The sequence below is a fragment of the Ovis aries genome, chromosome 11, assembly GCF_016772045.2.
Source record: "Ovis aries strain OAR_USU_Benz2616 breed Rambouillet chromosome 11, ARS-UI_Ramb_v3.0, whole genome shotgun sequence".
In the NCBI taxonomy this organism is placed as follows: domain Eukaryota; kingdom Metazoa; phylum Chordata; class Mammalia; order Artiodactyla; family Bovidae; genus Ovis; species Ovis aries.
This window is the reverse complement of record NC_056064.1, coordinates 55,370,724-55,394,117: the sequence shown is the minus strand read 5'-3', so window position 1 is coordinate 55,394,117 and position 23,394 is coordinate 55,370,724. Positions and strand designations below refer to the sequence as shown.

Genomic DNA, 23,394 nt, shown 5'->3' with positions numbered 1-23,394 from the left:
GAGCCTCCCTCTCAGAGCCCCTCTAGCCTCCCCATCCCATATGGGTAATGTGTCACTGCTGAGGGGGCGCACACTCCCCCCAGACCATTTCCTCTCGGTCCCCAAGGCCATCTCCAGGGAAATGTGGCCGAGTGCCTTGTCTCTGCCCCCAGGAGATGCTGCGCTGCATTTGGGGCCACTTCCTGCGGGTGATCCAGGGGACGTCGCCCACACTGAGCCACAGCTCCAGCCTGCTGCACAGCCTGGGCTCCGTCACGGTGAGGGCGGCCCCGCGGGAGGACCCCGCCTCGGCAGGTGGCTCTCCGGAGCACCCTGGCAGCCTGGGGAACGCTGCCTCCCTTCCCGGTCGCCATCTCCCCCTGCAGGTCCTGTGCTGTGTGGACAAACAGGGGATCCTGTCGTGGCCCAACCCTAGCCCGGAGACCGTGCTGTTCTTCAGCGGGAAGGTGGAGCCCCCACACAGCAGCCACGAGGACCTCACGGACGACCTGTCCACCCGCTCCTTCTGCCATCCCGAGGTGGAGGAGGAGGTGCGGCCTGGGCCAGGCTGGCGGCCTCTTGGGGGACAAGGCGAGGCGGGAGGAGGAGGAGGGCTCAGGCATCAGGAGCTGCTGTCGAGGCGGGCCCCTGGGGGCCGTAACGGCCCAGCCTCCTAGCCCGAGGCGACGTCAGGAGTGGGGTCCGAGGCCTGTGCTCCTTGTTCTCCTCAGCCCCACGAACGCGACGCCCTCCTGGCCGGCTCCCTGAACGTCCCCCTGCACCTTTCCAATGAGCAGGAGCGCAGCGGCAACTGGCCAGGCGACGGTCCCAAGGCGCCCGAGCCCCACCCTCACCACCGGGCACACAGCCGCAGCAAACACCTGTCTGGCTCCAGCGTGAGCTTCAGCAGGGACACTGAAGGCGGCGAAGATGACGACCCCTGCAAGGTGAGAGGGGACTGGGGAGTGGCCGCCTCGTCTGTCGTGGGGCACCCTGGCGTCTTCTGCTGGGGGCGCTATAGAGGTGCCGCCCAGCCTGGTGCAGGTGGAGCCCGGGGGCTCAGACATCCTGGTCCCTGTTCTCAGCTCTGGAGGCCTCGTGCCTGGTTCTCCCGCAGAGTAGGCCCCTCCCCCTTTTCCGGCTTTGGTCAATGGGGCAAGACCCTTCCTGCTGATTGCAGCCTTCAAGAGACAGAGAGCCAATAGCTCCCTCTAAAGGTATTTCCCTTGGCTGAGAGCGAGGCTTGGCCGTTTCTTGCCCAGTCTCGACAGCCTCCTCTGAGCTGGTGACAGTGTTGCTGGGCACGGATTCTAGAAGCCCCCGGAGCCAGGAAGGGTGCAGAGGGGTGTGGGGAGGGCCGGGACAGCGTAAGCTGGAGCGTGCCCTGCTGGGAGGGGGTGCCTTCTCTCAGGGGCACTGCCTGCACCACCCCCCCAACTTCAGTCTAAGCTCCCCGCCTTCCCCTCCTCCTGTCCTCCAGACCCAGCACAGGCTGGAGGGGGAGCCCTACGAAGCCGAGGACTTCGTGTGTGACTACCACCTGGAGATGCTCAGCCTGTCCCAGGACCAGCAGAACCCCTCCTGCATCCAGTTCGATGACTCCAACTGGCAGCTGCACCTCACCTCGCTCAAGCCGCTGGGCCTCAATGTGCTGCTGAACCTGTGCGACGCCAGCGTCACTGAGCGGCTCTGCCGGTTCTCAGACCACCTGTGCAACGTCGCCCTGCAGGAGAGCCGCAGCGCTGTGTTGCCCGTGCGCGTGCCCTGGGGCCTCTGCGAGCTCGCCCGCCTCATCGGTATGCAGCCTGGCGACTCTTCCCAGGGGCTGGGCCCCCGGGGCCAGGTGTGGCCTCAGCCCCTTTATCTATTCATCTATGTATTCATTTATTTACCCATCCATGCATTTATTTATTTGTGGCTGTGCCATGTGGCTTGTGGCATTTTAGTTCCTCAACCAGGGATTGAACCTGTGCCCTCAGCAATGAGACCCCAGAGTCTAAGCACTGGGCCACCAGGGAATTCCCTGATCAGCGCCTTTAACCAGGCACCACCGCTTGATGGTGCTCCCTTATCTGGGAAGATAACTGCCCGTGGGGTGGACGGACGAAGGGAAGCAGCCTGGCCTGACTGGGGTTCTCTCCCCGCCAGGAAGGGAGGGAGGTGTGTGGGGTGGGGATCCCCCCGAGATGCCCCAGCTTCAAACACAGCAGGGCCAGGTGTGGCCTCAGTCAAGAGCACCAGCATCCCTTTGAGCTTCCAATCAGCCCTTTTAACTGCATGTTATCTGTTTATTCATCCATTCACCCATCCCGCAGGCTTCACTCCCGGGGCCAAGGAGCTCTTCACGCAGGGGAACCACCTCGCACTCTACCGTCTCCCCAGTGCTGAGACCATGAAGGAGACCTCGCTGGGGAGGCTGTCCTGCGTCACCAAGCGGCGGCCCCCACTCAGCCACATGATCAGCCTCTTCATCAAGGACACCACCACCAGTGAGCCTCCCTGGAGTGTGGTGGGGTGGGGCTCTTTTCAGGGTGTCTTCTCTCTAGGGAGCATTAGCTCCTCCCCGAGACCTCACACGTGGCAGAGATGGGCTTTGGGGACGGGGGCTGGGACGGTGGATACCGCAGGTCGTGGGGCTGTCTGGAGGACCAGCGGCCTTGTGTCCATGTTACGCACTCAGTGGCCTGGGCAATAGGTTTGTTGCCATGATGCCTGGCGGATTCCCACGGCCCATCCCTCACCCAGGGGCTCCTTTTAGCATCCTTCTCAGGGCTGGAGATATGTCCTCAGAGGTCAGTGGGAGGGGCGGTGGCTTGGGGCACTCAGGGCTTGGTCCTCCACTACCCTCAGGCACAGAGCAGATGCTGTCCCACGGCACAGCCGACGTGGTCTTGGAGGCCTGCACAGACTTCTGGGACGGAGCTGACATCTACCCTCTTTCGGGTTCCGATAGGTAGGTGAGGAGGCACATGGCCAGTGGTGAGAACCATCGGCTCTGGCTGGGTACCCAGAGGTCGGGACACCCTGGGACCACTCGCTTCACTTCCGCCCTCTTCCCCGGCAGAAAGAAAGTGCTGGATTTCTACCAGCGAGCCTGTCTGTCTGGTTACTGCTCTGCCTTCGCCTACAAGCCCATGAGCTGTGCCCTGTCCTCCCAGCTCAATGGCAAGTGCATCGAGCTGGTGCAGGCGCCCGGCCAGAACAGCATCTTCACCACGTGTGAGCTGCCCAGCACCATTCCCATCAAGCTGAGCGCCCGCCGCGGCAGCTGGAGCTCAGACGGTACCGTGGGCCCCGCCCCCAGGGGCCAGGGGCCGGGAGAGCTTGCGGGGGCCGGGATGAGAGCCTAGCAGGGGGGACAGCAGGCAGCGCTGGACCTGGAACACCTTGGTGGCTCCGTCTGGTGATGTGGGCAGGTTCCTCAGCGTCAGCTGTGCCCTGCTCATGGTTCGTGGTGCTGCTCCAGACGTAGAAAAGCGCTTTTTCTGAGGTTAGAAAGCAGTAGTGTGTGTGCACCCTCAGCCTGATTGGAATCGGACAGAAGACCTGGTCGCAAACACTGCTGCAACAGAGAGATTCAGAGCTCCATGCACCCCTCCCCACTCTGTCAGACACACAGCCTTCCGGGGTCTTGTGACCCAAGAGCCCGTGAACTGAAGCCAAGGCTGAGGGTGGGGCCCGCCTCCTGGCCTGGGACCAGGGATGGTCACCTGACTGATGAGTACCTTTCCTTGTCTCTCCCCCACCATCCCCGTCCGCCCCCGTGTCTGTCGGCTCCTTTCCTGTCTTGGTTGTACATGTGTGTGGTCCCCTGGGGCCCGTGTGCTCATTGATCTGGGCGTGGCGCCCACGTGTGTGGCCCCGGGCTGCCTCCTGGAACCCGCCGGCTCCTGGGTGTCCTGGCCGGGCTCTGTGCCTGGTGCCTCCTGAAGAAGGGATCGGGGAGGTGCTGGAGAAGGAAGACTGCATGCAGGCCCTGAGCGGCCAGATCTTCATGGGCATGGTGTCCTCCCAGTACCAGGCCCGCCTGGACATTGTGCGCCTCATCGACGGGCTGGTCAACGCCTGCATCCGCTTCGTCTACTTCTCGTTGGAGGATGAGCTCAAAAGCAAGGTTGGGGAGCCACTGACCCCTCTGCTTCTGCTGCCCCTTTCCCCACGGCCTCTGGGGCCCCTCTGATCATCGCTGTCTGCCTGGTGCAGGTGTTTGCGGAGAAGATGGGCCTGGAGACGGGCTGGAATTGCCACATCTCCCTCACGCCCAATGGTGACATGCCCGGCTCCGAGATCCCCCCCTCCAGCCCCAGCCACGCTGGCTCCCTGCATGATGACCTGAACCAGGGTGAGGGCAGAGGTTTGCTGTGGACACGAGGTGGGTGTGGGCCATCCCCCCGTTCCTTGGAGCCGCAGCTAGAAAGAACCTCCTGGGACCCCTCCTAGGAAGCTGGCTCTGATCCCTTGCAGTAGCTACAGTCTACAGGGTCGGGGGAGAGGAGAGCTCGAGAAGATGGCCCTGTGCCATCTTCAGGGCTAGGAAAGGCCCCCAGAAGGCTGGCCCCATGGTGAGGGACAGGCTTTTGTCCCTGCAGCGTCCCGAGACGACGCGGAAGGACTCCTTCTAATGGAGGAGGAGGGTCACTCGGACCTCATTAGCTTCCAGCCCACGGACAGCGACCTCCCCAGCTTCCTGGAAGACTGCAATCGGGTACTACTGTGCCCCTGGAGCCTTGGGGTTGGCAACGGGGCTGGCCTAGGGCAGGGGAGCCAGCGAGGGAGGAGGGGCCTTGAGGCCACGCGCATCTCTGCTCCTTGCAGGCCAAGCTGCCCCGGGGCATCCACCAGGTGCGGCCCCACCTGCAGAACATCGACAACGTGCCCCTGCTGGTGCCCCTGTTCACCGACTGCACCCCCGAGAGTGAGTGCTGTGACTGGGCGCTCGTCCAGCCTGACCCCGGGTGGAGCACTGCCAGCCCCTGGCACCCCACGGGCTCCGGAGGGGTGTTGGTTTCCCATGTAGGGAGCAGAGGAAGCTGGGCTGGGAGGAGCCGGGGAGTCTCGTGGGCAGGAGCCCAGCATAGCCCATTCTAGGGACTCAGAAGTGACAGTATTTGTATGATGTTTATGATGTTGGGGGTAGGATGGCTCCAAAGAGGGGCTGATTTCTGTCGTCTCCTGCCCTGGCCTGTGGGTCTCTGCCCAGTGCCCCAGGTGGGGCTCCAACGGCCTGACCCTTGTGCCCCGACTCTGCCCCCTCAGCCATGTGTGAGATGATCAAGATCATGCAGGAGTACGGGGAGGTGACCTGCTGCCTGGGCAGCTCCGCCAACCTGCGGAACAGCTGCCTCTTCCTCCAGAGCGATGTCAGGTCAGCGTGACAGCCCAGAGCCAGGACTCCCCACGACCGGCCTGGGCCTGGCGGGGAGAGGAGGAAGCAGGGGTCTGGCTCCGTCCCCTGGGAGATGGATGGGGTCTTGGCGGACCCCAGCTGATGGGCACGCTTTCCCCTTTCCATGCTGAGCAGCATCGCCCTGGACCCCCTGTACCCATCCCGCTGCTCCTGGGAGACCTTCGGCTACGCCACCAGCACCAGCATGGCCCAGGCTTCGGATGGCCTTTCCCCTCTGCAGCTCTCAGGGCAGCTCAACAGCCTGCCCTGCTCGCTGACCTTCCGCCAGGAGGAAACCATCAGCATCATCCGGCTCATCGAGCAGGTGGGGGCTCATGTGTGCCCGGGGGCAGAGGTCAGAGCCTGCTAGGGTGGGGAGTCGCTGTGCAGGACCTGCCTGGGCTCCCGGGGGCGCTTCACCTCTGGGCGCAACTCTCCCAGGAGGTTTAGTTTGCCTCAGCCGCTTGCTAACGTGACCATCTGCCACATCTGGCTGAAGCGTGTCAGCTGCAGGGTCTGAGCGCGGCCACCCCCCGCCCTTCCCACTCCCTAGGCCCGGCACGCCACCTACGGCATCCGCAAGTGCTTCCTCTTCCTGCTGCAGTGCCAGCTGACGCTTGTGGTCATCCAGGTGAGGTGGGGCCAGCATGGGCATCGGCACCCTCCCCACCCTCGGCTCCTGTGCCCCGGGGCCAGTTGAGAGGCTGGGAGGAGGCAGCACAACCTGGGGGCCCCCCAGAGCCTCTGAGAACCCCCGCTGGCAGAATCATGTCCCCTCCAGCCCTCTGAGTGCAGGCCGAGGCAGCCCCGGGGCTCCCAGCATCTGACTCTTTGCTGGAATCTAATTGGGCTTCCCGGCTCTTCCTGGCCTAGTTCCTCTCTTGCCTCGTCCAGCTGCCGCCAATCCTGAGCACCACCGACATCCTGTGGCTGTCCTGTTTTTGCTACCCTCTGCTCAGGTGAGAGGCCGGGTCGCCTCCCATGTCCAGGGCCAGGATGTCCCCGAGTGTCCCCAGGAGCCCAGGTTCAGGAAGCCATGCTAGTGCCCCCCATCTTGGGGGCCCCCTTCCTTGTCAAAGCCTGTCTGCCCAGCACAGTTGCCCTCACTCTTGGGACTCCTGAAAAGCTTCTCCTAGGGAAGAATTGCGGGACATGGGGACTTCCCTGAAGGTCCAGTGGCTAAGACTCCATGCTCCCAGTGCAGGGGGGCCAGGTTCAAATTCTGGTTGAGGAACTGGATCAACCGGTACAGCCAAATAAATAAATAGAAGTAAATATTTTTTAAAAGGAAAAGCATAATTAAAAAAAAAAGAGAATTGGGGGCACAGGGTCACAGTCCCTATCCTTCACCGTGTCCCTGATTTTTAGCATCTCTCTGCTGGGAAAGCCCCCACATAGCTCCATCATGTCTATGGCAACGGGGAAGAACCTTCAGTCCATTCCTAAGAAGGTAAGCGACACGGAGCCCATAGGCCTGGGCTTTTCCCAAGGAAGGTGAGTGTGGAGGGGGCTGAGCCCTGGGGGAGCGAGGGGGGATTCCATCAGACCAAAGGGGCGGGTGATACAGAGTGGGGAAAGCTCCTTGCTCCTATCCACCCCCGCCCCCCCCGGGCCTGCCCACTTCCCGAGGACCCTGTGAACCCACGCACCCGAGTGATGGGTCTCGGCTTCCCGCAGACCCAGCACTACTTCCTGCTGTGCTTCTTGCTGAAGTTCAGCCTCACCATCAGCTCGTGCCTCATCTGCTTTGCCTTCACACTGCAGAGCTTTTGCGACAGGTCCCGGGCCCGCAACCTCACCAACTGCTCCTCCATCATGCTGCCCAGGTGGGTCCCGCCCTGAACCCCCACCCCTGGGGCCACCTCCCCGGGGCCCCAAGGAGGCTGAGCCCACATGTTGCCTTGGCAGCCACGCCGACGCAGCCCCAGCCTGGTTTCGTGACTTCGCCAACGGGCTGCTGTCGGCTCAGAAACTCGCCGCTGCCCTGATTGTCCTACACACTGGTGAGGGGTGCCCTGGAGCCAGGGGGGGGCCAGGGGGTACTCCCCGGGGACAGGGCCTCTGGCCGTGGGAGGTCTGACACGCGCCACGACCCTGTTTTCCCCAGTCTTCATCTCCATCACCCACGTGCACCGCACCAAGCCCCTGTGGAGGAAGAGCCCCCTGACGAACCTGTGGTGGGCCGTGACCGTGCCTGTGGTGTGAGTCTCTGGGGTGGAGGGCGGGAGCCGGGGAGGGGCTGTGATGCGAGGTGGGCTTTGGGCCAGGGGCTGAACGGCACCCTCCGGGCACGCCTCCTGCTAAGAAGGGCAGGGAAGGAAGCAGGGGGCCCCGACTGACGCGGGGCTGCCGCCTCCTGCAGGCTGCTGGGGCAGGTGGCCCAGACGGCAGTGGACCTGCAGCTGTGGACACACAGGGACAGCCGTGTCCACTTCGGCCTGGAGGACGTGCCTCTGCTGACGTGGCTCCTGGGTTGCCTGTCCCTGGTCCTCGTGGTGGTCACCAATGAGGTCGTGAAGCTGCATGAGATCCGGTGAGCCACCAGCAGGGCGTGTCCCCTCTGGGCTCAGGCATGTTCCCTAGTCACCTCCTGCCTCACCCTGCTACAGCCTTCCTGCTGCACGCACCCTATCCTCTGCATCCTGTCCATCCCTGGCCTCGGCGTCTGCGCTAACCTGGTCTTCAATCTCCACCCCACCAGGGTCCGCGTCCGCTACCAGAAGCGACAGAAGCTGCAGTTTGAAACTAAGCTGGGCATGAACTCTCCCTTCTGAGCCGCTGGCCATGGCGGCCATAGTTGCCATGGTCTCTGGGGCTGAAGCCGCACCCATTTCTGCATCTGCGGAGTTGATATCATGAACGTTTCAGGGTTTGCTCCTGCGCCGCGTGGCCCTGGAGGCCCAGCTCCCAGTGTCAGACCCGGCTGTGGTCCCCGTCCCGGGGCTTCCTGCGGAGATGTGGAGCTGCAGCCTCCGTCCAGGACCGTCTGGCTCTTCCTTGCCATGGGGAGACCCCCAGGCTGTTGATTGTATGACCTCGTGTGCTTAGCAGAGGGGCCATCGGCCCCCTCCACCTGTGGGCTGCCCCCCTCCAGGGCCCCCTGACCAAGTGCCGCCTGGCCTTTGGGCAGAGCCGTGGACCGTGGGGCATCTGGTGGGAGGGCAGTTCTGGGATGTGCTGGCGGTCCTCCAGGGCGCCGCTGGAGGCTGGGGCGGCAGGGCACCCTCCCCGGGCCCTCTTCATCCTGTCTTCCTGGGGCAGAGCCCGCTCCTCCTCTGTGGGGGCCGCACGCTGGGGCCCAAAGACGGAGCCAAGCCCCAACGTGGCTCGAGAACATCCTCCTGGGCCGCCCTTGGGCAGACCATGGAGCCAGTCCTGGAGGCATGGCCCGGGACCTCCTTCCAGCCTCAGCCCCGATTAACCTGTGAGAATGTTTTTACTGGTGTATATTTTTTACTGGAAATGAGCCTTTTGGGAATGAATAGACTGGTTTGTATTAAAACTTATAAACTCCTGAAGCAAAACCTGTGGCTGGTCCCTGAGGCAGCCACAAAGGGGCCCACCCAAGGGTCGGGCCAGTGAGGGATCCCCTCCCTGAAGGTGAGTTGGGGGGGCCCAGGCCTTCTCCCCACCCTCTACATTGTGGGGGGCCACTCAGGTCGGGCTCAGGCGCGACCCCTGGGCTCAGAGGTTTACGGCGCACATCCAAACACACACAGCACGATCTTGTGGAATGACACTTTTATTGGTGTTAGTTGGGGGAAGAGGTTAAATGCTTACAGAGCTGGGGCCTGGGCCAGGCATGTCAGGCTTGCATCCCCAGGCGGGCAGTGGGTGCTCTCCCTGTGGTCTGAAGCCCCTCCCCCACTGTGTCCTCACAGGCAGTTATAGATAGAATAAATTCCATTTAAAATATATGCATTTCTCTCTGCTTAAAAAATAACATTTACAGTTGGAAACGTTTGGACTCTGGGGATCTGTTCGAGGGACCTGTTAATCCCACCAGCCCCACCACAGACAGCTTTGCCTCACTGAGGGCAGGCAGGGGCAGGGCCTGAGGCTGCCTAGGTGCTGCTGATGGTGAGAGCAGGCCCCTGGCCCTTGACACGTCCTGTGTGCACCTGTGGGGGCCGGGCCAGATGCCCTGCCGCCTCTAGCCTCTCAGGGTTCCAGGACCGCATGGTGGGTGGCCAGGGGACCTTGGCACAGGCACTTGAGACACTGGGGAGGTGGTGGGGTACAAAGAAGGCACCCCAGAAGCCTGGCCACCATTCTTCCAGGACAGGAAGCTCTTACCAGGGTCCCTGTCCGAGAAGCAAGGTCCTCCCCTCAGATTACACGCTTGGGGTGGGGTTGGGGGGCTTTGCTGAGACGTCAGGTTCTGAAAAGTCCCCTCCGCTCTGCATGGGGCTGCTGTGGGGACGGCCGCAGGCTGGGGGTGGCAGGAGGGACCCCGCTTGGGCGGTGGGGGTGTCTTCTGCGCTGGGGGGGGAAGGGCGGTGGGCACTGTGGGAGGTGGCGGTAGGCACTGCCGAAGGCTGCTGGCAGGTCCGGCTCAGTCCAGCATAGCATCCAGCTGGTCAGCCAGGGCATCGAACATGGTGCTGATATCATCTAGGATGTGCTTGGTGGAGGCGCCGGGGGTGCTGTGGCAGGGAAGGGCCAGGTCAGACGAGCCAGCAGTCTGCACCCTGCTGGCCCTGGGCACAGGGCCTGGCTGGGGCGAGCACTGGGCGTGCATCTTGTCCCGTTTCTCACAACCTCCCAAGGTCACGGGAGTCACGGACCCTTCCTCCCACAGAGGCGCTGGGGTTCACAGAAGTGACGTCCAAGCTTGCATGCCTCTTAAGTGCCACTTGCCTGCAGGCCAGATCTGGGTGACCCCTCCCCATGGGGACCCCCCCCCCAGCCTGAGGGTCTGATTGCCATGACACCGATGTCCCCTCCCCATCATGCCCAGACCTTGGGGGAAGGACTCGGGGGGTGGGAGGAGCTGCTCTTAAGTTTCCCGTTCTCCCAGCACCCTCACCCCTCTCGCTCCTCAGCGCCAATGCTCTTCTCCGCGGCTCGCAGTGCAGCTGCCAGGGACGAGCTGGTCTGCTCCAGTCTCTGCTGGGCCCGGCCCGGGCCTGCGGCCCCCGTGCTCTCCGGCCTTGGAGGGGGCACCGGGCGGGGGCCTAGCCGGGGAGCCAGCTTAGGGCCAGAAAATGCCAGCTGGGTGCAGGCCACCGACACAGGCTTGGGGGCTGTTCCTGCAGAGACAGAGAGATTGGCTTGTGACTCAGCTGAGCCGGACACAGGCCCTGCCCACACGACCCTCTCCCTGCAAGACCCGGCTTCATACCTGCTCCAGGCACCTTGATGAGGGCAGCGGGGGCAGCCGGGGGCTCCGTCTCCCCGGGCCGCCGAATATTTTCCAGGGTGGGCCCGAGGGGCTGGGCCGGGAGGCTGGGGGAGAGAGGGGCTGGAGCTCCGGGGGTGGGAAGGCTGCTTGGGTCAGGCCGGGGAGGGCTGGGAGAGGCCGCGGAGGACTCGCTGGGGGTCTGCGAGGGCTGGGGGGCAGGGGCGTTGGGCGTGGCACCCGCCACTCCGAAGGCCAGGAGTGCTGTCTGCAGTGGCCCCCTCTCCCGGCACTTGGGCCTCCGTTTAACAGTGTCTGACTCTGTGAGGTTGAAGTCGAGGCCGGCGGGCACCAGCGTCTCCCGGGGTGGGGGTCCCGCCGGCTTGGGCCGCTGTTTGATAGTCAGGTTCCCCTCCTCCGCAAAGGGGAGCCCTTCCCCTGAGCTGCCCCTAGACGGGGGTGTCCCCTCCGGCCCGGGGTCCTCCTCCTCCGTGTCCGATGCGGCACCGGCCGGGGTAGGCGGGCTGGGGGGCTCCGAGGGGCCTGTGGGTTCACTCAGTGTTCGCCTCCGGGGCCCCGCGGCCCCTTCCTTGGGCCCCGGGCTTCCATCCGGTGGTGGGGGCTCCGGGGCAGAGCCAGAGACGGAGCTGAGGCGCTTGGGGGGTGGGGGCGGGGGGCCTTTGCGGCGAGCCCGGAGGGCAAAGGACTGGCTGCGGGGAGCCCCCCGCGTTGGGGTCGGGCTGGGGCTGGTCCGGGCGAGGGTGCTGCGTCCTGGTCGCCGAGTGAGGGTGGCGTAGCTGCCCAGGGCACTATCCACTGGCCCTTCGGCCTCCCCGTCGGCCTCCCCCTCAGCCGGGCCGGGGCGGCTCAGGCTGTGGGACCGGCGCTTGGGCCGCGGGGGGTCCGGAGGAGTGGCTGGGGGGCCAGCCAAGTAGGAGAAGGCCCGGGGAGCACCCGGAGGCGGCCCAGGGGCTGGGCTGGAGGGTGAGGCCTGGGGGTACATGAAGACGTAAGGCGGGGGCCCTTGGCTGGGAAGTGGGGAACAGAGTTTTGGGGGCCGCTCTGTGCCCTCTGGAAGATTCCTCTCCTGTGGGGTGTTGGGGTCCCCACCACTGGGCTGAGGGGCAGGCTGTTCCTGCGAGTGGCCGGACCCCCGTGAGCGGGCCCCAATGCTCTCCTGGCTTGGGGAGCGGGCAGGGGGCAGGGGGAGTGGCTCAGGGCTGCCCCCTGCCATGGCCGCCTGGAGCTCCGGGCTTAGCTCGCTGCCCTGGAAGGTGAGGAGGCGTGGGCTGGCCGCAGGGGGCCCGTCCCCGTTCTCCAGCCCCTCAATGGCCATCAGTTCCGGGCCCCTGGCCAGCCGGCGGCCACCTTCCCCTGGGGACTCCCCCTGCAGTAGGCCCCGCCGGAGCTCAGCCAGCCGCTTCACCCCCAGCATGAGCTTCTTCTGATGACCTGAGAGCAGGAGGATAGAGGCGGCAGGGTGAGCTGGGGCTGGAGAGGGTGCCCCTCATCCCTCCTGAGCACGAAACATCTTGGGGGCCCTCGGAGGCACATGGAGGCCCAGCCAGAAGGCCCAGGGCGGTCCTCACCGAGCTTGTTGACGCCGATCTCCTGCAGCTCCTCCCAGGTGAGGTCAGCCACCAGCCCCATGGAGTCGTAGCCACTGCTCACCAGCTGCTTGTGGTACTGAGGCAGCCCCAGGGCGCACAGCCACTCTAGCAGGTCCGCCTGCAAGAGCCGCACCGTTGGCCCCCAAGCCAGGAGGGCTCAGCCAGCGGTGGGAGCCTGTGCCTGCCACCCACTCACCGGGATGTAGTTGGGCAACCACTCGGCGATGCTCAGCTGGGCGATCTCCGAGGCAATCTTCTTCCTGTGCCCAGGCTTGGTCACCCCGATGGCCGTCAGGTCCTGCCACACAAAGTCGTGCCGTCAGGCCCCCTCCCCTGGCCACGGGTTCCTGCCCTGCCCTCCCGCTGTGGCACCAACCTCGGGCGTCATGCGGCTGATAGTTGGCACGTCGTAGCCGGCCTGTAGAAAGTGGGCAGTGTAGCCCTCCAGCTGGAACTCGCTCAGCCAGTTATGAATGGCCTGAGCATCCTGCAAGTTGGGGGGAGGGGGTGCCATTAATGGTGCTGAGCCTGCTGGGGGAGGGGGCTGAGTGCCAAGGCCACAGTCCCGCCATTGACCCCAGCCCCCGCCCAGGGGCCCGGTCCGAACAGGAACTCAAGTCCACCCTGAGGCCCATCCTGCCCCCTCCTCTGGGCCCATGGCCACCTCCCCGATGGAGGTCATCACACCTTCCCCTCCAGCAGGTGCTCAGGCCTCACGTCCTGGGTGAAGTGCTGCTCCCCTGAGCGATAGTTGGCCAGAGGGCGGTGGTTCGGGTTGTCTTTGAGGACGGAGAGAAATGCATTTAGGATGGCAGGATGCAGGGGTGCCAGGTCCTCGGCACCCCCACCTGCATCTCTCCTGGCCCACCCAGACCCCCACCTCCCTTCCTACCTGCTAGGGACACGGGCTGTAGTCCTGGAGGCACCTGGTCGTCTCCGGCAGAGGGCAGCGGCTGGAGATAGGAAGGCGATGTCTCTTGTTTGGGGAACTGGCAGTGGGAGGCAGGGGAAGGGGAGGAGAAGGGGTTCAGCCCTGGTCCCAAGAGCCCCCCACCCCCCACCCACCTGGGCGTTCTCGATAAGGAGGCCGGTGCTGTGGCCGTTGGTGCCCTCGGAGCTCTGCCCGCTGCCAGCACTGCGGATGCTGCCCACGCTGCCCTCACTGCCCACGCTGTTCCTGTCACCTGCTGCGGGGGCAGGAGCCAAGCGGTCAGAACCCCGGTGGGCCCCACCCACAGCTGGCTGGCCAGAGCCAGACGCTCACGCCGGTGCCCAGCATCGCCATACCCGCTCCCGGAGAGGACATACCTGGGCTGTCTGGGCTGAGGCCCACCCGGGGCAGCTGGCCATAGGTGAGGGGGTGCAGGGGCTCCTCGGCAGGGGGCTGCGGTGTCCTGGAGAAGCCTGGGCGCAGGGGGGTGGGCACAGAGGGGAGGCGGGGCGCCAAGACACCCACCCGCTTGCTGACCACCTCGACGATGCCCGGGGGAAAGTAGCCCACACGGTCGGTACCCCTCTGGCTCTCGTGGATGTGGCCCTTCCAGCGGCCGTCTGGGTGCTGCTCAAGCACCTGTGGCAGATGGGCAGGGGGGCATGGTCACTTCCTGCGCCAAGTGGCCAGCCTGCAGCCATGGTCCAGCTCCTCCCCTCCCCACAGGGAGCACCCCCTGATGCTCAAGTGGGCCTATAGTCCTGCCCCTACCAGCATCCAGCCCAACCCCCGGGTTGCCTCCAGGGCAAACAAAGAGTCTGGAGTCAGCCTGGGTTCAGACCCCAGCTCCACTGCAGGCTAGCTTGTGACTCTGGACAAATCACTTTAATTCTTTTAAGCCTCAATTCTGTCAGCTCTAAAAAAGGAAGTGATAAGAACGCCTACCTTACTTAGATGGGAAAGAATTCAATGAGATCGTGCAAATAAAGACCTTAACACAGAGCCTGATCCACAGCAGGTGCCCAAGTAAGTGACAGCAACCAATTGTGTTCTCAGAGGAACGCCTGCTTCGGGTCCTCACCGTGATGACGTCCCCTGCCCGGATGTTGAGGGCAGTGGGGTCGTGGAGGTTCCAGAAATCCTTGAGCGCCCGGACCTTCAGGATCCCTGAGGCCTCTGAGACAAGGAAGAGGACAGATGTCATTTGAGGGTTCCCAGGGCATTTTCCCACCTCTCCAGTCCCCTTTATGACCCTCCCCCAGGTCCCTGCCCCTTCATCCCCACAGCATCCCCCCGGCCAGCCCCAGGAATGTGACATCCGCTCCTCTTCCACTCCCGGGGACCCTCTGGAGTGGCTCTGAAGCCCCTGGGCTGGGTCTTCTCCCCACCACACGCACCCCGCAGGAGCTGCTTAATCTCCCGGCTGGCCTGGGAGGTGGTGAACTGGTTCACAATGTCCAGCGCCGTCTGGTTATACGTGTTCCGAATGTTCACGTCCACTCCTCCCTAGGCACACAGAGCGGGGTCAGCCTGTGCTGAGCACCGGGTTGGCCGCTTCTCCCAATTCCCACAGCTACCCAGGAAGTAGCTACTGTTTTCATATTTTACACAAGGAAATGGAAGCTCAAATTTGTTCTGGGATGAGCTCAACACTCAGCCAGTGAAAGGCAGAACTGGAGCTCGAACCACATCTATCTGCTTTCCAACCACTTGTGCCCCAACCCATGCAGGACACTCCTCTTGCCTCCCCAGCCAGTCTTGGATCCAGCACCCGGCGGGGACCTGTATACACATGTGGGGTGACCAGGGGTCCACACCCACCTCCAGGAGCAGCCGCACCACCTCAGTCTTGCCGTACAGCGCGGCCTCGTGGAGCGCTGTGCCTGTTTTGGTCTGGCGGTTGATCTCAATCCCGGCTCTCAGGAGCTGCCTGCAGACGGGAGGGCAAGTGACTGGCGTGGGGGGCAGCGGGTACGGAAGGAGAAGAAGCTGATCGCTGGGGGTTGGGAGAGCGATCCAGAGCAACGGTGAAGGGGGTAGTGGGGCAGGGCATTGAGGGGACGTTAACAGTCCCATAGGAAGAGGAGGAAGCTGGGGGAGCCCCGGTGGGTACCTGATGACCTCTCTGTGGCCATTCTTGGCAGCCAAGTGCAGGGGTGTGGTGTAGTTGGGGTCACACGGGTCCTTGGCCTCCCCCTCCAGCAGGGCCACGCATAAGTGGCTGTTCAATAACAGCTGGGCCACCTGTGGCAACCGGCACTTGGGTAGGGCCTCCCCCCGGAGACCCCACGCACGCCCAGAACCCAGTACCCCAAGGGCAGCAGGCCTCACCTTGAGCCGTCCAAACTCACAGGCCAGGTCCAAGGGTGTCTTCTTGGCCTTGTTGACCAGGCATGGGTTGGACTGATGCTGGAGGAGCATTTCTGACTGGGGTAGGGGGAGCCAGGTGAGGGTCTCATCTGGCCGGGCCCCCTGTGCCGGCCCCTGCCCCCAGCCCCAGCGCCCCGTAGGCTGGCAGGCTCACGCACCACTTCGTAGTGTCCATACTGTGCAGCCAGGTGCAGTGGGATCTGCCCGTCCAGCGAGGCGGCGTTCACGGCTGCAGAGGCGCGCAGCAGCAGCCTCACGGGCTCCAGGCGGCCCTGCCAGGCCGCGTAGTGCAGTGGGCGCATGCCTGCAGGAGGGGACATTTTCTGAGGGAGGTCCTGGGATGGCCTGGGGTCAGGGGAAAGAACTGAGCCCGGCTGGAGGGGAGAAGACCCAGAGGAAGCTGGATGTGGCCAGGAAGAGGCTGGGCTGAAGCCAGAAGGCCACTGTGCCCACCACAGAGGATCTGGTGGCCTTGTATCCTCAACTTCCCCAGCTGGATAATGGGCTCTCAGTACCACCCACGACCCCAGTAGGCTGTGAAGACTGACGAGGTCCAGCATCTGCAAGCTCTGAGAAGCCACGCCCACATCCCTTGGCACTGCTGTGATGTGGCAGGGGCATGCTGACCCCAGGGTCTGGGGTGGGGCGTGCCTAGATTCTCACCATTGCTGTCCTTGATATCCACGGTGGCCTGAGCCTCCAGCAGCAGGGCGATGAGCTCCAGGCTGCCCCCCAGGGCGGCATGGTGGAGAGCCGAAAAGCTGGCGTGGTGGGACACAGGTCAGGGGTGTCAGGCAGCAGTCTCCACCCCCGAAATCCTGGTCTTCCAGGGCAGACTCATCCTGGGGGCTGGCATGGCTGAGTTACTTGCCCACTGTGGCTGCCCCCCCGCACCGCCCCCACCTCGACACACACACACCCTGCCAGCCGTGCCGTGGGAGCGCAGAGCTGCTGGGCTGCGGCATGAAAGGGCTTAGTGTCTGGGCTGAGAGGCCTGTTTGTCTGGCCTCCCCCTCAGCGGGCCCAGGGGAGGGGGCTGTGGGAGCAGGAGCCCCAGGGCTCCTACCCTCCAGGGAGAAAATGGGGCCCAGCAGGAATCGGACCCAAGGAGGCCCCTCAGTGAGGCCCCCTCCCCGCACTCAGGGACAGCCTCACAGGCAGGCATGCAGGCAGATGGGCCAGAGCGCTCAGCGAACATGCTTCCAGGGCCGGGTTTGAGAGGGAAAGGGACTCCAGGCCCCTGATCCTTCCCCGCCCTTCCCCCACCACGCGGTTTTCAAGAGGGATTGAGGGGGCTCTCACTCACCCATCAGCATCCTGGTAGTTGACATTGAGCCGCTTTGTGGAGCCGAGGAGCTCTGGGGGTTAGAGCAGAGGTGTCAGGGCACCCCTACCCACCCCGACCCAGGGTCCCTCCTGCCCACTGCTCGGCTCCCGCTGACCTCTCGGAGTGCAGAAAAGCACCTGTCCCATGGCCCGCCAAGCTGTCTGGTCCCTGTGGCCCTTCACCCTGGCCCATCAGCTGGAGGGCACCGACTGCAGGGAGCTGCTGCAGTGGCCTGGCTTCCCCGGGTCCCCAGCCCCACTTGTTTATAGTCGAAGGGGGTGGAGATGGGGGGCCCCCCAGCCTGCTGTGCCCTCAAAGGACAGGCCCACGAGTGCATGGTTAGCATTCCTGTCTGAATGGGCCGAGGAGCCAGTCTCATTGTTCCACGGGGCCGAGGGGGCTGAGAGAGAAGAGAGAGGAGCCCGAAGCTTGAGGGTGAGAGGGCGGATGCCAGGGCTGGACCCAAGGGCCACGTGCCCGGCCCAGAGGACATCCTTGAGTGGAGCTAGAGGGGAAGGTGGCATCATGCAGACCCACACCCTGTCCCGGCTCTGCCAGGCACTCGCTGTGTGATCTACAGAAAGTCACTTAACCTCTTTGGTTCAGGGTTCTCATCTGTAAAACGGGCTGATCATAGAAGCCACGCACGAGGGTTGTGAGTACAACGCCTGACCCTCGTGAAAGACGGGAGCTATCAGCATTTAGCGCTCCTTACACATTAGCCCGTACTCCTGCGATGCAGTGTCTCCAGTGAAAGCTGGTACCATTCCCCCCACTGGCCCCTGTCAGGGGAGGAATTGCAGACTCTGCACCCCACGAGCTCCTGGCAGACAGCTCCATGCCCCGGGGCAGGGGTAGGACACCGGATCAGTCCCCTCTCGGGGACAGGGTTCGTGCAGGCGTGCTCCACGGGTGAGCCAGGGCGCGGGAGGAGGGGGGCAGCGGTCCTCAGGGAGAGGAGAGTGCTGTCACAGGCGGTCCCTGCCTCCCACTGGAACCCACCCCTGCCGGGAAGGAGGAGGAGGAGGCCTGGCTCAACCCAGCCAGGCACGGTGCCAAGCATGCTGGTCCAGGCCTGCCCCCCAGGCCCCGGTGGGCCCCTGAATACCCCAGCAAGACAGGGCCTCATTCCAATAGGGAGGGACCAAGCGTGCAGTGAGGAGGCGCACAGGACAGGGAGAGGGGGGACAGCTACGTTCAGGGCTGAGCCGAATGGCGCTGCACCGAAAAGGTAAGAGCCGAAGTGTGACGAAGCCGCGAGGTGGGGGAGGCTGCTCCCAGCCATCCTGCAGCCCCCTTGAAAAGTCCTCGTCACACAGAACCGCTCAGCGCAGTGGACAGAACAGAGGCCCGAGGAGCAGGAAGCGCATGGTTCAAATTCTTCTCCCTCTGCCCAGCTGTGTGACCTTGGCCAGCCCTGGGACCTCTCTGAGCCTCGCTAAGGGCAAGGCGGTCAATACAGGGAAGTCCCTCCACCTGCTGCCTGCCTGGATGGTCCCGGGTGGCCAAGAGGCAGCCCCTCCGGGGAGTGGCAGGACAACGTGACGGGAACAAGGGCAGGGCCAGCCTGGGTGACTCTCTGTTTTTTTTTTTTTTTTTCCAGAACAATGGCCGGAAAGGCGGTGGGGGAGAGGCTCCGAGTGACTGGGCTGGGGACCTTGGTGGGGAGGGCGGAGGGTCCTAGGTTCCTGGCAGCAGCTCCAGGCACTTCCCCTGCGCCACCACCTTCTTCCCAGGCCTGGGCTCTGGGAGTGGAAGGGTCGCACTCCTGATTTAGGCTCGCGGAGGATGTGAGCTCAGCGGGCCACCCCCAGCCCGCTCCATTTCCTCTGGTCGGAGAAGGGGACAGCTCAGAGCAGGGAGGAGGGAGGAAGGGTGGAGGCCAGGCCCGGGCATCGGTCGCCCTCTCCTCCCAGGCACATGCTCCCTGAGGACCCAGGTGGGCAGGGAAGGCCAGTCCCCCAGTGACCTGGTACCCAACGGAGGAGGCTCAGGGCGCACCCCTCTTTGGACAGCCAGGAAGCTCGAGCCACCACCCAGAGGGGAAAGAGGGAGCCCTTGACGCCTCCCTTCTGGCAGTTCCCTTCACCCTTCTGGGTATGGAGCAGGAGCCTGCAGCCCCTCCCTTCTGAGAGCTGCTTCAGAATCACCTGAAGAACTTTATGATTCTGCAAAGTCCCGGGCTGTCTGTGATGATTCTGTAATTCTGGGGGAGACCAGGGAGTCGGCACTTTCAGAACAATCCCTGGGTGATTCTGACGGACAGCCGAGTGCGGTAGCTTGTGGTGTGATCTGCCACGCCACTGCTGTGTGACCTTGGGCAAATCACTAACCCTCTCTGAGTGTCAGTTTCCTTATCTATAAGTGGATATAGAAGTACCTGTCTCACAGAGAATAGAGGCAACTACAGTATGGCCCCATGGACAGTAGCCTCCCAGGCTCCTCTGTCTGTGGGATTCTCCAGGCAAGAATACTGGAGTGGGTTACCGTTTGCTTCTCCAGGGGATCTTCCAGACCCAGAGATCAAACCCACGTCTCCAGTCTTACTGGCAGAAACTTTACCAACTGAGCCACGAGGGAAGAACCCTAGGGTCTGCAAAGGTCACTTTGGATCTCCTTTTTGTCGCCAATTTTCCCAGTCCTCCGAGAGGAGGAGACAGGGAGTCCCAGAGAGACAGGGAGTCCCAGAGAGACAGGGAGTCCCAGGACCCTATGACTCTATGCTTGTGCATAGCCTCTATCCCTATGACTCTATGTCTGTGGGCGAATGGTCATCTTCCCCCACAGACACTCCCCCCTGAGCACCAGGGGCCTTCCCAAAGCCTAGGACCCCAGCTGCAAAGTTCCCGCCACCAGCTTCCAGCCACTTGCCTCCCTGAGGGCCTCATTTTGAGGCCCCAGGGCTACGAGGCCAAGGCCCCACTGGGCAGATCGCCAAAAACAACACCGAGGTGTGGGGAAGAGGGGAGTGGCTCCCACTCTTGGGTCTCTAGGGCCCTCCTTGGCACCTTCCCCTTATTGGGCTCACCCTGCACCCACTTCCCCAGGGCACAGAGAACACCCTCTCCAACTCCATCTCCCGACAACCTGGGTGTCCTGCCCTGGTGTGGAAGTGGGGGCACTCACACATGTGCACAACTCCCAGGCCCCTAAAATCCTTTCTCTGGGCACCCATACTCCCAGGTGTGGGTGGGGATAATTAGACATCTTCAGGTAGCCCGGGGGACTCCTTCCTGTGCAGGGGCCAAGCTGTGTCTTGGGGCTAGAGCCCCAGCACTTGAGGATCCTCTCTCCCCTCCTGTCCCTGCTGGTCGAGGAACTCAGGGGACAAGTCCAGCGTCCTCCTGGGACAGTCCAGGGAGCTTGCCCTGAAGCCCAGAGGTCTACTCTTCTTGGTTGGGGGTGGAGGGGATCTCATTGCAGAGTTACTCAGGAGCTGGAAGTCAGGTGTGGCCACCTGTACACGGAGCTCTCACAGCCCCATCGACTAGAGACCCCAGGCTGCAGAGAGACCTCTCTCTCTCAGGAAATTAACTTTGGACACACACCCTCCAGTAGGCTTCAATAACCGGTTAGATAATGTGAACTTTGTTTTAAGCAGAAAGTGAAAGTTGCTCAGTCGTAACTGACTCTTTGCGACCCTATGGACTATACAGTCCATGGAATTTTCCAGGCCAGAATACTGGAGTGGGAAGCCTTCCCCTTCTCCAGGGGATCTTCCCAACTCAGGGATCCAAACCCAGGTCTCCCGCATTGCAGGTGGATTCTTTACCAGCTGAGCCACCAGAGAAGCCCAAGAATACTGGAATGGGTAGCTTATCCCTTCTCCAGAAGATCTTTCCGACCCAGGAATCGAACCGGGGTCTCCTGCATCGCAGGCAGATTCTTTACCAGCTGAGCTATCAGGAAAACCCCTCTTTTGGGCAGAATTCCCTGTAAAAAAAAGCTATCTTACACTCAGAGGAGCCCACGATAAACGTGTCCCAATGCTGTGATTAAATAATAATAAAAAAGCTATCTTACAAATGTTGTCATCAAATTGATAAAAACACAGAGATGCTCTGGTTGGACTGAGGGGTCAGGGGTGGAGCGCTACCTATTCAGTCTTTCCCAACCCACTCCCAGAAACCCTTTGGCTCCAAAGAACATGCTGGAAAAACCACCTGCTGAAGGCAACTCCACAAGGGCAGGAATTTGGGTTGGTTTTGTTCACTGCTAGAGCTCAGAGCATAGAACAGAGCCTGGCACACAGTAGACACTCCCCCCAAACTAGAATGAATGTACTTGAATCCTTTTACTTTACAGGTGAGGAAACTGAGGCCCAGAGAGGTTAAGAGATTTGCTTAAGTATACACGGCAAGGGGGACCCAACTTCCTCTCTGATGTTCCCACATTGAGGCACTCCCACCCCAAGTTCCCAGATCAGAGTGACCACTCCCCCCAGGCCTCTCTCTACAGCCTGGCACTCAGAGGAGGGTCTCAGGTAGACAGTCACCCCACCAAGTACTCACTTGTCTTTGTGGCCTTGACCTTAGCCACCAGTTTCTGCACACCAGTCACATCTCCATTCTTGACAGCGAGGATCAGGTCCTGTTCTCGACCCATCCTTCCTGGTCCCTGGGCTGGACTCTGGGCTCAGGGGTCCGGGGCAGAGGCAGGGAAACTGGTCTAAGCCGAGATGTCAGGGTGCCATCCCAAAGGGCCGGGCATCCGGTGGGGGGAGAGTGTGTCTGGTGTCCCAGGCAGTGGGCTTCTTGGTAGGCGTTGACGGGTACTCCTTCAAGGTGCTTCGTGAGCTGCCGCCACAAGCAGGAAAGCTGATCTCTGAGGGGGTGGAGGCTGTGTGGAAATCTGGACAGATATCAGCTTGCAGCTTCCGACAGCCCAGGGATGGGCCGGGACTGGGGGCGCCAATCTTCCCAACACGGCTCAGGAGCACCGGTGCTCACCCAGAGAGAAGCCAGCATTCCCTCGTGCCTTGGGCAGCAGGGGCGGCCAGGTCTCGGGGGTCTGGAAAAGGTGTGATCCACTGAGGGTCTGCTGAAGGCTGGGTTGGAGTCTGTAAGGGTCCCAGAAGCAGGGCTCAGAGAAAGAACAGGACAGAGCTTCCAGGGAGCCCCCAAGTTACCCTGGCTGCCCTTCTAAGTCAAGGGAGAGGCTGAGCCACTCTAAGTGGGAGGGAGCTGCCATGCATGAGAGGAGTATTGGGAGGGGGGGAGGGGGTGCTCTGGGAGGGGGAGGCTGAGTCACCGAGGCCCCAGGGCACCTGGCAGTACCTCAACTCTGGGCAGGAGGGGCCCTGGCAGCACGACACACGGGGGCAGGTCGGGCCAGCAGCCTGTTCTCCACAGCCTGAGGCTCTGACACCCACAGACAAGTGGTGGGCCAGAAGGTGGGGCCTGGGAGGGTCAGGCACAGGAGGACTGGCAGGGATCACCCCTCCCCATCTAGGCTCTGCCCTGATCACCGGAAGCCCTAGCCCCAGGGCTCTTTATGAATTCAGAAGGTGGAGTGGGGAGCTATGGCCCCCCGTCTCTGGCTGAGGGTCTGCCTGCAGGACAGTGAGGCTTTACAGCACCTGTTGCTGACCCATCCTCACCCTAGTGCAGGATGCAGAAGCAGCCGGGCAGAGAACAGAGATGAGAGCTGGGGTACTGCTGCTAAATGGGGCTGTCCGCCCTCCCAAGCCTGAATCTGAGCCCCAGAGCCCCGACTTCACTTTAGAAAAGCTTACGTCAGTTTCTCAGTGGCCGAGAATTTGTTGCCCGAGTCCCGTGGCATGAGACTCGCGGCAGGCCTGGGGCCCTAGCTGGGGTTCTCTTACTCCCCAGAAGTCCCAAGCCCAAACCAGATGGCACTCCAGCTCAAAGCCCGCGGCCCGACATTGGGGGAGGGCGCCCCTGGCAGTGCATGGGGTCGGGCTGGCTCCCCCGCCCCCCGGAATGCCAGTCCAGCGCCGCGCAACCCCCCAACCCAGCCCAGCCCAGGCCGACCGGGGAACAAAGCGGCGAGAAGGACCGGAGGGCCAAGTGCCCGGAGGGATTGATGCAGGGAGACGTTGTACTGGCGCGAGGAGGACAGAAGGACCCGACGGATGAAGACGCCCGCGGATCTCGCAAGAAAAGTTACTTTGTGCCCGCCCTCAAGGGTGCTGACCCCCAGATCAGGCCCCGCAGTCTCACCTTTCCCAGCCGCCCCGCCGGGGGTCCGGCCGGTCCTGCTCGGTCCCTGGCCCCCTGGACGGCGGCTCCCACTGCCCCCCCCCCCTTTTTCTCCTCCTTTTCCAAGGCCGGCTCGGCGCCTCCCGCAGGAAATCCCGCCCCTCCCCCCTCCCTCCCACCGGATCGGGAGCGGAGGGACTGTCCCGGCCGCGCAGCTGGGCTGTCAGTCAGAGCCTGCGGCCCCGCCCCGATCCGTGCGAGGCCCCGCCCCACCTCCCCAGGCCCGAGC

General features: G+C 63.1%; 2 protein-coding genes across 16 annotated transcripts in view; one reads left to right on the top strand and one right to left on the bottom strand.

Annotated features, from left to right (window-relative positions):
• The window catches only part of TMEM94 (transmembrane protein 94), a 35,451-nt gene extending 26,169 nt beyond the window's left edge, over positions 1–9,282 (top strand). For 8 of the 12 annotated variants that reach the window (XM_060395866.1, XM_060395871.1, XM_060395867.1 and 5 more), the window contains 21 exons: positions 153–257; positions 366–530; positions 711–926; positions 1,460–1,775; positions 2,295–2,468; positions 2,830–2,932; positions 3,044–3,261; positions 3,912–4,093; positions 4,183–4,321; positions 4,569–4,684; positions 4,795–4,894; positions 5,236–5,344; positions 5,501–5,690; positions 5,919–5,996; positions 6,239–6,324; positions 6,734–6,815; positions 7,043–7,191; positions 7,274–7,368; positions 7,473–7,566; positions 7,728–7,898; positions 8,067–9,282. In XM_060395866.1, the coding sequence (XP_060251849.1) occupies positions 153–257; positions 366–530; positions 711–926; positions 1,460–1,775; positions 2,295–2,468; positions 2,830–2,932; positions 3,044–3,261; positions 3,912–4,093; positions 4,183–4,321; positions 4,569–4,684; positions 4,795–4,894; positions 5,236–5,344; positions 5,501–5,690; positions 5,919–5,996; positions 6,239–6,324; positions 6,734–6,815; positions 7,043–7,191; positions 7,274–7,368; positions 7,473–7,566; positions 7,728–7,898; positions 8,067–8,139 (2,961 nt within the window). In that variant the 3' untranslated portion in view covers positions 8,140–9,282. The remainder of the gene's footprint in view (positions 1–152; positions 258–365; positions 531–710; positions 927–1,459; positions 1,776–2,294; positions 2,469–2,829; positions 2,933–3,043; positions 3,262–3,911; positions 4,094–4,182; positions 4,322–4,568; positions 4,685–4,794; positions 4,895–5,235; positions 5,345–5,500; positions 5,691–5,918; positions 5,997–6,238; positions 6,325–6,733; positions 6,816–7,042; positions 7,192–7,273; positions 7,369–7,472; positions 7,567–7,727; positions 7,899–8,066) is intronic. The other 4 variants (XM_042256368.1, XM_042256378.1, XM_042256370.1 and 1 more) reach the window with 3 other exon arrangements.
• On the bottom strand, positions 9,092–23,199 carry CASKIN2 (CASK interacting protein 2). Of its 4 annotated transcripts, none has more exons than XM_042256380.1 (20): positions 22,679–23,199; positions 21,456–22,003; positions 16,924–16,975; positions 16,281–16,378; positions 15,776–15,921; positions 15,579–15,674; positions 15,361–15,491; positions 15,069–15,177; positions 14,645–14,753; positions 14,329–14,423; positions 13,625–13,886; positions 13,382–13,503; positions 13,209–13,269; positions 13,004–13,095; positions 12,693–12,803; positions 12,513–12,614; positions 12,296–12,434; positions 10,710–12,158; positions 10,395–10,617; positions 9,092–10,011 (listed from the first exon to the last, which is right to left on the bottom strand). In XM_042256380.1, exons 2-20 carry the CDS (start codon positions 21,547–21,549, stop codon positions 9,921–9,923), a joined length of 3,582 nt encoding a protein of 1,193 aa, XP_042112314.1. In that variant the 5' UTR covers positions 21,550–22,003; positions 22,679–23,199; the 3' UTR covers positions 9,092–9,920. The 4 variants fall into 4 exon arrangements, with proteins under 4 accessions (XP_042112314.1, XP_027829872.1, XP_042112315.1 ...); XM_027974071.3 differs by having other exon boundaries at positions 23,127–23,199; XM_042256381.2 differs by having other exon boundaries at positions 21,456–21,954; positions 23,127–23,199.
• Between the last annotated feature and the right edge of the window lie 195 nt (positions 23,200–23,394).

Bases quoted from the DNA above. Each gene is read 5' to 3' on its own strand.
- CASKIN2 (XM_042256380.1), bottom strand. From the start codon at position 21,549: ATGGGTCGAGAACAGGACCTGATCCTCGCTGTCAAGAATGGAGATGTG. The intron at 16,379-16,923 runs GTGAGTGAGAGC...CCACCACGCCAG, and splicing joins AACTACCAGGATGCTGATGG to CTTTTCGGCTCTCCACCATG. The intron at 14,424-14,644 runs GTGCGTGTGGTG...TCCTTGTCTCAG, and splicing joins GATTAAGCAGCTCCTGCGGG to AGGCCTCAGGGATCCTGAAG.